Genomic DNA, 13,334 nt, shown 5'->3' on the forward strand with positions numbered 1-13,334 from the left:
GATTATATAATAATAATAATAATAATAATTTTAGTGATATTAGAGTTTTATTGTATAATTTTAACAATATGATTTATATATTATATAGATCTAATATAATTTTATATATTTATATGCAATAAAATGTATGAATAAATATTATATTTTTTTATTCCATTTCAAAAAAAATTATATTTTTTATTATATATAAATATTATTATTATTTTAATATTAATTATTTATTATTTTAAAATAAATATAAAAATATTTAATTTTATCTGCGATCATTAAGATTTCAACTATATTTTAAACTAAAATTAAAATTAAAAAAAATAAAATAAAAATTATAACTAAAATTGAAACTGTACTAAAATTACTTAAATTATTTCTATAAAATTATACTAGAATGATATTTAAATTTAATTTTAATTCTAATTCCTAAAATTAAAGAATTTGAAATTTAATTTCAATTCCAATTCTTAGTTAGAATTATAGTAAAATTAGAATTTTTTGAAATTTAATTTCAATTCCAATTCTTAGTTAAAATTGTAATAAAATTAGAATGAAACTATGAATTTGAAAAATTATTAGCATATCAATATTAACTAAAATACGAATCATTAAGATTTCCGCTATAAACTAAAATTAAAATTAAAATTAAAAAAAAAAACAAAATAAGAATTACAATTAAAATTGAAACTGTACTAAAATTACTTAAAACTCTACTGGCATGATATCAAAATTTAATTTCAAGTCTAATTCCTAAAATTAAAGAACTAGATATTTAATTTCAATTCCAATTCCTGATCAAGAGTTTATTGAGGCTCTGCTTTTTCTCAGACTCAACTCAAAACCCTAAATATATAAATCAACAGTTTAAAATCAACAGTTTTATGTAAAATAAATATATAAATAATTAATTTTGAAATTTTAATTATATTAAGATATAGTTACTTTTTAATACAATATTGTTTTTTGTTTATAGTGTATTTTATAATTGTGCTATAATAATTTTTATATTATTATGTAAGTAAAAGTTTTCTATTTTATCACAAGAGAATTACAAGTGCATGTGTATATCTATAATATATATAAATATAGGGAAACAATTAAATTTCCATAAATACCCATGATATTTTTATATTATTACAATGAAAACTGATTTTTGGAGTTAAAATAATATATGAAATTGATTTATTAAATTAATAATTTTAATTAGTATATATATATATATATAAACTCTTATATTTTAATTTTTAAAAATTAATTAAAATTACATTAAAATATAAAAATAAAATCAATTTATCTAAAATTTAAATATTTAAATTAAAATATAAAATAATGTAAATATCATATTTTTTTAGTTATATAAACTAAAAAAATAAAAAAATTATTGATTATAAAAAAATGCCATGCGTATAAGAGAGTGCCATACCCATCTAAGAATTGTGCGGCGTTGATCAACTGAACGTCCTCTTCCAGTAATTAGTTCCAAGAGGATTACACCAAAAGAATAAACATCTGCTTTCTCTGACCCTCCTCGTCTATCATTCTCATGCTTGTAACTAAAATCTACATAACTGCAATGAAAAAAAAATGGAAATCTTTGGTAGAGGAACACTTAAAATTGGTATTATTTTTTCTTGTTATTTTTCTATTTTAAAATTTTAACCTTTTAAAGTTAAAGTGTAGTTATCTTCGATCATTTAATTAATAAGTAAAAATATCTTACATTTGTGCTCTCCTATCGCTCTTGATGTGGGTAATATTATCATCTGTAAAAAAAATGGAAAGTCCAAAATCTGCCATCTGAATCAATAATAAATTTAAATTAAAATATTTTCCATATAATCAATCTAATATTAAAAAAAAAACAATCAAACAGAGTAGAGTAAGATTACCTTACATCAAAGCATCAAATAAATAAAATAACATAATTTTTTTAATATCTTTCAAAATTTTGACATTTAACTGTAGATTTAAAATGCTAAAATTATTATTTTTTAATGAAAATTAATATCTTACCTTTGGTTCAAAATTATTATCAACAAAAATATTATTTGGTGTGAGATTTCCATGTATGATTTGAGGTGTACCTAAAAAATACATATATTAAAAAAAATTAAAAATTATAATAAAAAATAAAAATAAAAATATGTCAAGACTCAATAGTTAATTATAGTCTAAAAAAGTGAAAATACTCACAGTGATCATGCAGATATTCCAATCCTTTTGCAGAGTGTATTGCGATTTTCATTCTCTCTGACCAATCCAAACTTTTGGGAGTTTCTATATATATTGTTAAGAAGATGAACTAAACTCAATTAAGATTAAAATATAAATTTTGAATAGATTTTTTTTTTATGATTTGATTTTACTTAATTAATTTAGGATTTATATTATAATTTTCTTGGTTCAAATTTTTGTGGGGGCAATGAAAGTCTGAAATAAGGTAAGGAATATAGTGTGAGGGAGATGCAAGTCGTTATAATAAATATCTCAATGAAAAAGCGCTCACCATATAAATGATATGTCAAGGCATTGTTGGGAACAAACTCTAAAACAAGCAATCTATTGGATCCGTCGCTGCAGTGCCCAATCACTTTAACAAGATTTGGGTGCCTCGCAAAGCCAAGGTAATTCATCTCCTGCAATGTATTTTCTGATGAGGTTCTCTTAAGTCTCTTGATAACAACGTTTTCACCATCCAAAGTAGCTATATACGTTTGACCAAAAGCACCCTCGCCAAGGAGATTTGCGTTGGAGAAATAATTAGTTGCCATGGCTAGTTGTCTAAAATCATATTCCTTTATTTCAACATTTTGAGGTGTTTGACCTGACCAAGTTATAAATAGAGTCACGATTAGTTGAAGGAGAAAAATTTTAATAAATAAAAGAAAATTAGAGTAAAATGCATTAAGAAAACAAGAAAAATAGAAGTTTATATATATATACACATATACGAAATCACGAAATCATAATTAATCATAGTCATAACAACTATTCAAATATCACTAATTGATAATGCAGTTGAACATTTTCTTTGTTGATATTATTATTATACATATAATAGATGTACATAGTATTTTATAAAATTTATCATTATATTATTAATATATATTCCGAGATCATACAAAAGAAATTGTATATATGAGACTCATCCCTTGGTTAATTAATGACCTTCCTAGAGAGCCAAAGTTTTCACACCTGATGACGACTAGTAAATACATATACATGCTTGATATGTATGAGATTCAGTGAGATAAGGAGATGTGGACGCGTAGACAAGAGTTTGATTCACGGGGAAGTTAACGGCTCTGATTGGGTAGTGTGAGAGTTAATAAGACTGAAGAATCTGGTTCCTAGAGGTTGAGGTTATGAGGTAGGATATAGAGTTTTCTATATTGATAATTGCTGAAAAATTTCTCCCCAAAGGGGATTGGTCCAGATGTATTTATACCCCGGTCATGCTAGGGCATTCTGATAGTCGTCCTTTCGGATTGGACAATGACGTGCCATGGTAGGTATGTCAGGCGACTCATTAATGGTTGACAGTCTATTAATAAATATTGAGCTGCTTGGCCCATACTCTATTCATCACACGCATCATTTTTGTCAATCCTATAGCATACATAATTATAGTCCTAGTGAGATCCAGGGCACTTTAAAGAGGTTAGCCTACTTGCTCCGAGCACTGGTAAGGTCGGTTTGTTCGCTTAGGGTATAGATAAGATAAGAGGTGTAGGAGGTCTGACTTGTATATCACATAGGTCTGACCTCCTAATGCCTGATCAGACCAGACCTAGTATGTAAGACTCTCTTGTTTCTCTTGTACACGTGTCGCGATCTTAACAAAATCTGTTATTATTATGTTATCAAATGTCATTTCGCTTTTTTGATGGTTATTTATGACGGTTGAAGGAGTGAATCATATTCTACACTTTACAACTAGATATATGCCCATTAATTTCATTTTGAGTTACAAGGAGTGGCCATAAGTATGCATGAAGCGTGCGCGCGTCCTCCCAGACATGTCCTAATAACTGCCGTTGTTTGGGTCACCGAAGCACGGTTCTTTGAATGCCCATAAATGCTTCATTTTGAGTATAAAATAGGTCTTCGTCTCCATTTCCTTTCTTTCATCGCTTTTGTCGTTCTTGCTGCATTTGTTTGCTATTCTTAGAGTCTCTCGCTTTTTCCTTCTTTTTTCAAGTTTGTCAAATGTTAGGTACATACTTCTTTTTGATGGCTCATCTGCCATTCCCTCATATCGAAAAGATTGTCTCTAGGGTAATCCCATCTCTTTTCGGAAAGCTTTCCATCAATTCTTCGCTTCCATGGATTATATTTAGGCTCCGAATCTAAACGAAAGGACCGACTTATTCTCTTTCCCTCCTCCTCCTGATCTAGTGGACACCTAGTCTGAGAGAAGACTTGTTTTCTATTTGAAACAGATTGACTATAACCTTTCTTTAACCTTTTCTGGGTTTGACCCTAGTGAGACCAGAGCGCTTTAAAGAGGTTGGTCTACTTGCTCCGAACACTAGTAAGGTTGGCTTACTCGCTCCGGGTATAGATAAGATCAGAGATATAAGAAGTTTGACCTGTATATTACACAAGTCGGACTTCCTAATGTTTGATTAGACCGGATGATATGATGCGCTAGACTCTCCTATTTCTCTTGTACAGATTTTCGATCTTAATATCACACTTATAAATACATTATAATAACTTTCTATTGTTTTACTGTATAAATACTTTGTTCTATGTAAACTTTCCTATAAACATTTACTTCAACAGACTTAATGAAAAATATGTTACGGTTATTAGAAATTAATGAAAAATTATATAAAGTACCCAGCAGAGCAAAGATGTCTTGTCGATCCATTATCTCCTTGGCGAGCTTATTTCCTTCAAGAACTTCAATTATCTGTATGACATATATATAATATATATAAATAACAGTAAACTTGCTAAACTTTGTTACCTAATTTTTGGTAAATTAAAGTTTACTTATTTGTTTTTTTAGAAAACGTAAAATTTAGATGAAAATGAAACAATTTTTAAAATTAAGAAAAAACAATCGAATAAAAAATAACTTCAAAACCGCTGAAGCATTATAAATTATAGCATATACAAAATTAGAGCTAAAATATAAATTATATAAGAAATAAAAAAAAAAGTGCTAAAAAATAAAATAATGACATCTTATCGGCCACGTGTACAAGCTCTTAATTACCTGTTTTATTTTTGGTCTAAAGGATGAAAGTTTATATACGGAAGCAGCAGCACAGTGAATCATTCTCATCATTTCTTCTTTATTATAGTCTTTCAATTTGGGATCAACAAGACTTTTACAGTCATTATCGTTCAAAACTCGTCCAATTCTGCTTTTAGCCTGAATGTTTATGAGTCAAAAGTATTTGTTAATAACTTTTTTTTAACACAATCTATAGTTAAATCAATATATGAATTAGTGTCTTACCCATTCAATAATTGTAGTATTGTTTTGTGTAGGCTTTCTTCCAGAAATCAATTCTAAAAGTATAACACCAAAAGCATAAACATCTAATGCACAGCAAACTTTTTGTTTGTCACCAAATTCTGTATCTGCATAACTACAATTAAAAGGTTAAAAATTTTTCTTTGCAAGTAAGAAAATATTTACTAAATATTATTTTTTTATTATTATTTTGTTTTATTTTTTTATTTAACTTTTCAAAGCTTGTAAAAGAAAATATTCAAAATAAAGGATAACAGTGACATAATTAAATTTCATCATTAAATTAATAATGAATAGATATAATATAAATAAATTTTTAAAATAAACCTATTTATTATGAATTCAAAAAATATAAATATGAATTTTACATAATTTTTCATCAAGAATTCACAATTTTTGAGTTTAAGTATACTTTTTCGATAAATATATCTATATATATCTTACACATTAGTTCCTCTGTATATACTGGTGATGTGGCCAACATTATCACTGTCCGGAAAAAAATTTGAAAGTGAAAAATCTGCAACCTGAATCAAGGATTTCCGTAAATTAGTGTTTTTTTTTTAAATAAAATTTATCATAAAGGAATACAATAAATTTAGATAATTTTTATCCATAATTACAGAACTTTGAATGTCTCGTTTCTAGCATTTAATTTTAAATTTATTTCAATAAAATTATTCTATTTTAATTTTATTTTAGAATAAAGCACTCAAACATATTATAATAAGTCGCCGAGGTGCCAACCCCATCTATTTTCTTCGTCCTTTTAATTTTTTTATTTAATTAATTGATAATTATTTTAAATTAAAAAAATAATAAATGATTTATTAATAAGATTATTTTATTTTAATAAATTTATTATTAAATCATTATTTTAATAAATTTATTATTAAATCATATAAAATTACATGACATATTTATTATTTAATTTAATTTAATTATTTACATTTAAATTCCGAATTCAAAAAATAAAATAAAATAAGAGTTTAAAAAATTATAACTAATTATAATTAAAGGATTAATGATTAACTTAATTTATTAGAATTTTTTCGATAACTAACTAGACAATAGAAAAATTCAATTCTCAAAATGAAATATAAAACTCAATTTTAAGAATAAATGATAAAATATTTGATAAAATAAAATTAACAAACATCTTCATTATTAACGACGGAATTTTATAAATAATACTAAATTTTTGTGAATTATTTTTTTTTTCATGCAAACAATAATTATAAGGGTAAACAGGGCAATGGTAACAAAAGTTGGAATAACTCTAAAACCTATACAAAAAACAGCCCGAAGGCAATAAATTTCGTAAAGAAAGTTTAGTAGTTAAATCCGCAAAATTATTAACTGCACGAGACACATGAGAGAACTTGAAATGCAAAATTTTAGAACAAAAATAAAGAATAGCCAATACGGTAGAACTAATGTCCTAAGAAAGAGAGGGATGAGTACCACTAAGAGCTGTATGAAGAATAGAAGAATCTATCTCACACTTAATAGCTCGATAACCTACATTCAATGCCCATAAGACACCCTCTAGAACAGCATGAGCTTCACCAGCACCAACAGATGAACATCAGAGTTTTTTAGTAAAGTAAAAAAGAATAGTGTCCATACTGTTAGATGCAATAACAGCTATAGCAGCAAAAAAAAAAAAAAAAACTGGTTGTTCTAAACTACATCGCAATTAAGTTTAACAACACTAGAAGGGGGAGGGTGCCAGGCCAAATTTGGGGGCACTCCTGAGGAGGCGGTCGATGAAGAGGAATGATCAGAAAAAATGCTACTAAGCTGAAATGACAAGAAATAGCGTGAGAATTAGGCTATAACCTGTTAAAAACATAATTATTCCTTGCTTTCCATATATGCCATAATGTGACAATAACCACCATCAGGAGATAAGGGCCAGAAGAATGTAAAAGCGAAGAGTTCAACAAATCCGCCCACCACTGAATAAAAGTAGAAAAACTAGCAGTAGAAGACTGATAGCCAGATAGGCTGAGAAACCAAACTACTCTAGAAAAATTACAAAAGAAAATAAATGTTTAATGGTCTCAAAATGGGAATGACACACTAGGCAAAGAGAGGAAAGCACTGAATGTCGATGGAGCAAAAATTAGCAAATACAGGTAAAGCCTCATAAAAACAACACCAAAGAAAGATACGTAACTTAGGGTGGCCTGAGCAGTCCAAATATTTTTCCATATATGGCTAGACAAATGCAAAGAGCGATCAGAAGGATGAGTACGGTTCATCAGGACACTATAACCTGACTGAACTGTGTACCGTCAATTGGACGTAAAATGCCAAACCCAGGAATCAGCTATACCAAGTGGTGCAACCGGAATGGCGAAGATAATAGGGACAAGAGGAGCATCAAAGAGCAGATGTACCAGTCATTGATACCAAGTTAAAAAATGATGATCGATTAAGTCTGCCACCTTAGTGATGTTAGGAGAGCAAAAAGTAGGCTGCAGAGCAAAAAATTGAGATGCCAAAGGAATCCAAGGATCAGACTAGAGAGAAGTGGACAGACCATCACCAATATTCAAGCGAGTACCAAGGCGAAGAACATCGCGACCTGCAAGAAAGCTTTGCCACATCCAAGAACTTCCTTGCTTAGGAGACACATGCCAGAAGGATGAGCGAGGAAAGTAAATACCCTTGAGTAGACGGGCCGATAAACTATCTTGGTTATGAGGCAATCGTCAACACTGTTTAGCCAAACAGGAAAGATTAAAATTTTCAAAATCCCTGAAGCCAAGTCCATCAGTAAACTTTGAAGTACAAGACCGTTGCCAACTAATCCAGTGCATTTTATGGCTATAGACATCATTTCCCACCAAAAGTTAGAAAGCAAACTGTTTAGTTTGGACACTTGTTTAGGAAACAAGAAAATGGACATTGAGTAGGAAGGAATAACAGATAACACAGATTGAATCATAGCAGCACGACCAGCCTGAGAGAACAGTTTATGTTTTCAAGATTGAGTTTTCAATTGAACCCTATCCAGAACAAATGAGAGAACCTGTTGACGAGATCGACCTAGGAGAACTGAAAGGCCCAAATACTGACAAGACGAAGAAATCTCTCGCTTTCCAAACTGCCGTAAAATAATACCTTTGATATTGGGAGGCGTATGTTTACTAAAGCAAAGATGGGATTTCTGATAGTTAATAGCTTATCCTGTTGCTAAGGTATAAGACTGGAGAATACCAAAAAGAGTACTTGTTTCTTATCGAGAAGCACAGGCAAATAATAAAGTATCATCAACGAAAAGAACATCAAGGCTCGAAGGATCAGAATGAGCTACCTTAATACCCTTGATAAGCCCATTAGCATGCACTTAGGATAATAAGAGAGCAACTGTGATACAAACAGAAATAAATAAGGAGATAACGGATCCCCCTGTCTAATACAACGGGAGAGCTGAAAAGGAGCAGTAGAAACACCATTAACCAAAACTAAAAAACTAATTGTAGTAACACACTGCATGGTCATTTGAACCAAATGGGAAGCAAAACCCATATGAGTGAGGACTTTCCGGAGAAAAATTGAATCCACTTGATCATAGGCCTTATACATGTCCAATTTCAAAGCCAAGGAGTGAAGTTTGCTGGTCGACGTGCGGAGATGGTGGAAAACCTCATGTGCAATTAAAATATTATCTTGAATTGCCCAGGATGGAACAAAAGCAGCCTGATTTGGTGGGATTAACGTAGAAATCCACGATTTCAGCCGATTAACCATTGTCTTAAAAGTGACCTTGTAATTACAAAAGCTGATAGGTTGAAATTGATGAACACCAATTGGGCTATGACACTTTGGGATAAGGATAATATTAGTTATGTTCATCTCATGAAGCAAAAAATCAATCTCATAAAATTGTCAAACTGCCAAACATAATGAAGGCCTAATAAAAATACCAGAGAAGCCATCCGGGACAGGGGCCTTGTCACCTCCTAATTGAAAAATAGCCTGTTGAATCTCCGCATCAGTTACAGATCTTAGTAAGGCCTCATTAATAGCCGATGTAACCAAAGTAGGTACAACGGCGAGAACATGATCACAATGCAGCAAAGAACCAACAATAAAAACTCTACAGAAGTAATTACGAACAAAAGGCCTAAGAACGAAATCTTAATCAAGCCAGCAACCTGACTCATCTTGAAGTCGGACAATGTGGTTGTACTAACGACAGTGGAGTATAGAGACATGAAAAAATGTGTTATTGTGATCCTCTTCTTTGAGCCATTGAATTTGGGAACGTTGATGCCAATGCCATTTCTCACTTTATAGCAGAGAGTGAAGCTGAGATAATAAAGATGCTTCAATATGAGCATTGGAACTAGCAAAAGGCTGATTATACAACACCTACAGCTATCTTTGTAAATTATGTGCCTGACTAACCCCATTTCGAAAAACCTTATGATGCCAGGAACTTAAGCAAGATTTACAAGATTGCAGGCGAGGCATCAACGAAAACATGGCTGAACCATGAGAGGTAGTGTTCCAAGCCTGTTGAATTACTTAAGAACATTGAGGGTGTAATAGCCACTTACTTTCAAAAAATATCTTAGAATTTAGGTCAAAGTTTAAATGCTACTGTAATACCTGGCTAAACTCCAATGTCAGAATTCTCACTTTCTGACGGAATCTCCATCAAAATCCGAAATATCAAAACTGAAATCTTTAGAAGGGTAAAATAGAATTTTCATAAAATGAATTTGAAATTTTTAAAAAATCGTATTTAAAAAAAAAAAAGAGAGACAGTTTTAGAGGAATCTCAAGGTTCGGCTGAAGGTGGCTCCTCTAGCCACCTATAAAGGGCCTTTAGCCCAAAAATGTGATAATTCTTTCTCCATTTTCGGGCAAAGATGAGTTCATGCACTATCCTTGACGTTTTTACCGAAATTTCTTCTAATCCCTCAAAGATTTCATGAGTTTCTATTGTTGTTTTGAAGATTGAGCTGTGTTTCAAAATCCTAGCTTTTGGGACCCCCAGAGCTCATCTCTCCATCTCCTAAACTCTCCCCTTGCTTGTTGTCACCTTCGTATTCTTCAAGAGGTAAGTTTGATCCTTGCTTTTCTTCTATTTTCTAAAAGTTTCAGCAAGCTTTATAAGTGTTTAAGGGGATTATTGATGCATGCAAGTTAGTTATTTTTTTAGTTGAAAGGTTTGAGCTTAAGGTTGATAATGGATGTTTTCTATTGGGTTATTGATGATGCATGATGAGGATCAGGCTAGCTCTAGATGTCCCTTATGCGTGTTGAGTGTGTATGGTTGATTTTTAGGCTATTGTATCTATGTTTGGGAGTAATTGGTGGTTGCGTGTTTAGGGCAGAATCGGGTTCTGCCTTGCTGGAGAACCCAAGTTCAGTTGCCGAAGCAAGGTTCGGCTGCGGAACTTGCCTGTGGAGGCAGTCATTTGGCCGCCGAACCTGCCCTCGAAGGTTTTGACTTTTGGATCTGTGAGGGATCTTCGGCCGCCGAACCTATCGCTGAAAGTCCCTTGCCCAGTTTTTTTCAGCTCGTTTCTTACGTGTTGCTTATATGTTTATAAGGATTTCTTGGGGGTTGTTTTAAGTATTGTAAAAGTTATGTTTGGTCCCTCATTTAAGTCCGTCTGTGTAGGATCAGACTTGAGAGATCTGCTTCAGTACTAGGCGAGCGTTAGCCAGATGTGAGTAGAACTGAACTGATCTATTATTTTATAGAAATCAAACTTTTTAAGCATGCTCATGCATCACGAATGCCATGTATATGTAACTAGGTTGTTTTGCATTAGAATTCACGAATATGATATATTGTATAATTTATTGTTGTTATGGATGGATGTTGAATGACCCCCTAGCCATCGAGTATGTTATGATATGTTATGATAGATACGGAATTCTAGGTCGAGGCCCATTCTACCTCTCTGGCAATATGTAAGAGAAAGTCCAAGTCCAGACCACTCTACGCCCTTGCCACTATGGATATATTATGTTATGTTATGTTTAAGAGGAAGTTCTAAGGAGCACCTGTCGTGGGCCGGGCACTATTGAAATCTGTAGAGGGTTACTGGTGACAAGTCCATATTTATGTGAATTGTTTATGTTGTGATGTATTCCATACGATCATATGTTTTATTGAACTGTTTTTATGTTCTACTCTCTAGTCTCTTATAGCTTATTCCCTTTCCCTCAACCCCATATTTGCAGGATTAGAGTTAGCTCAGGAAGTCGGCTGAGTTGCTGGTATAGTCTTCTGTAATAGTATAGCTATGGACATGTATTAATTTGTGGATTAGAATTGTGCTTTGCTCTAATGTTTCCTTGTAATCCCTGCTTCATGATCCTTATATGTAAAAGTTTTAAGTATGAGTTTATGTTTGAACTGAGCTTGAGGCATGTTATGTTGACCATATTGGAGTATTTGATGAGGGCTCTAGTATGGATTTTATGATTTTGGTTATGATGCATGCACAAGTCGAGTCTTGGTTCATGTATTGACTATGTTTTTGTTAATTCGTGTGATCATGTATAGGATTATATCAGGTGTAACAGGATATATAGTAGACTTGTTAAGGGTTCCGACGACCTTAAGTCGATCTGAACCCTAACGTCAGTAGCGGTCCGATTCCCGGATTGTTACAACTACTAATTAAAAAATATATATATATAATACCTTCGCATTAAAATTATTATCAAGAAGAATATTGTCTGCTTTCATATCTCGATGTATAATTTTACCTGAAAAAAATATACATATAATAAGAGTTTAAAAAAATTTAATCAACCGTATATGTATAGTTGAACAATTATTTATGGCATAGAAAGGAGTAAAATTACTCACGGTCTTGATGTAAATATAGCAACCCATTTGCAGATTCCAAGGCAATTTTCATTCTGGTTGGCCAGTCTAGAGTCTTGTTCTTTTCATCTGTTAAAGACATAATAAATCATACTAAAAAATAAGGCCAGTCCAGAGTCTTGTTCTTTTCATCTGTTAAAGACATAATAAATCATACTAAAAAATAAGATTATAATTATGATTTGAGTAAAAGGACTCACCGTGTAAATGATATGTCAATGTCTTATTAGGAACAAACTCTAAAACAAGCACTCTATTGGATCCCTCCCTGCAAAGCCCAATCATCTTAACAATGTTTGGATGATTCACACAGGTAAGGAACTCACTCTCCTCCAATTTATTTTCCAGCTTTACTATTTTAAGTTTCTTTATAGCAACTTTTTCACCATCTAAGGTTGCCTCGTAGACTTCTCCAAAACCACCCTCCCCAAGGAGATAGTCTCGGGAGAAACCCCCAGTTACATCTGCTAGTTCTTTATAACCATATTCCTTCAACTGGTGAGGTGGCGGAGCAGGTAACTTGGATATATCATCTGAAAAAAATTACAACTAGCCACAATTAGTTAGGGCGAAAAAAACGGAGTACACAGACACCTTCAATATTGAAAGAAAGAAGCATCAGTTTTACGATGGAAGCATATACAACTCAAGGGGCTCTGCGTTCTATTAATTTGGATCGATTAGTTACAGAAAGCCGGTAAATAATACCTGTGTCGTTTTGGCAGCAATCTGACTCAGAAGTGGTCTTGCAGCAGCCGATCAAAAGTTGCAGAGTCCCTACAGTTTTCCCCATGGTGACAATATGCTGGGCGGAGTGGGTTATGCTTTTAACTTGGACATGTTTTTCTTAATTAATCTTGAACAAACATTTTAAGAACAGCCCCCACAAAAAAAAACAAGCATATCCCACGAATATACCTTCCACCAGCTCTCCAATTGAAATGATGTATCATGGCAAGTAATCAATTGAGTTAATGTTGGAAA

General features: G+C 31.8%; 1 protein-coding gene across 3 annotated transcripts in view; it reads right to left on the minus strand.

Annotated features, from left to right (window-relative positions):
* Positions 1-13,334, minus strand: part of LOC110614209 (proline-rich receptor-like protein kinase PERK3) — a 111,757-nt gene that overhangs the window by 74,703 nt on the left and 23,720 nt on the right. The window contains exons 1-13 of one of the 3 annotated variants that reach the window (XM_021755719.2): positions 13,059-13,309; positions 12,551-12,883; positions 12,333-12,419; positions 12,165-12,229; positions 5,927-6,009; positions 5,465-5,597; positions 5,219-5,377; positions 4,837-4,909; positions 2,498-2,815; positions 2,185-2,268; positions 2,005-2,075; positions 1,712-1,788; positions 1,415-1,559 (exon numbers count right to left, since the gene is read on the minus strand). The exons of the other annotated variants lie outside the window; for them this stretch is intronic. Of the exons in view, the coding sequence (XP_021611411.1) occupies positions 1,415-1,559; positions 1,712-1,788; positions 2,005-2,075; positions 2,185-2,268; positions 2,498-2,815; positions 4,837-4,909; positions 5,219-5,377; positions 5,465-5,597; positions 5,927-6,009; positions 12,165-12,229; positions 12,333-12,419; positions 12,551-12,883; positions 13,059-13,143 (1,713 nt within the window). The 5' untranslated portion in view covers positions 13,144-13,309. Of the gene's footprint in view, positions 1-1,414; positions 1,560-1,711; positions 1,789-2,004; positions 2,076-2,184; positions 2,269-2,497; positions 2,816-4,836; positions 4,910-5,218; positions 5,378-5,464; positions 5,598-5,926; positions 6,010-12,164; positions 12,230-12,332; positions 12,420-12,550; positions 12,884-13,058; positions 13,310-13,334 lie in introns of those variants that run through there. 3 annotated transcript variants of the gene reach the window in all.

Source organism: Manihot esculenta, chromosome 4 (genome assembly GCF_001659605.2).
Source record: "Manihot esculenta cultivar AM560-2 chromosome 4, M.esculenta_v8, whole genome shotgun sequence".
In the NCBI taxonomy this organism is placed as follows: Eukaryota; Viridiplantae; Streptophyta; class Magnoliopsida; order Malpighiales; family Euphorbiaceae; genus Manihot; species Manihot esculenta.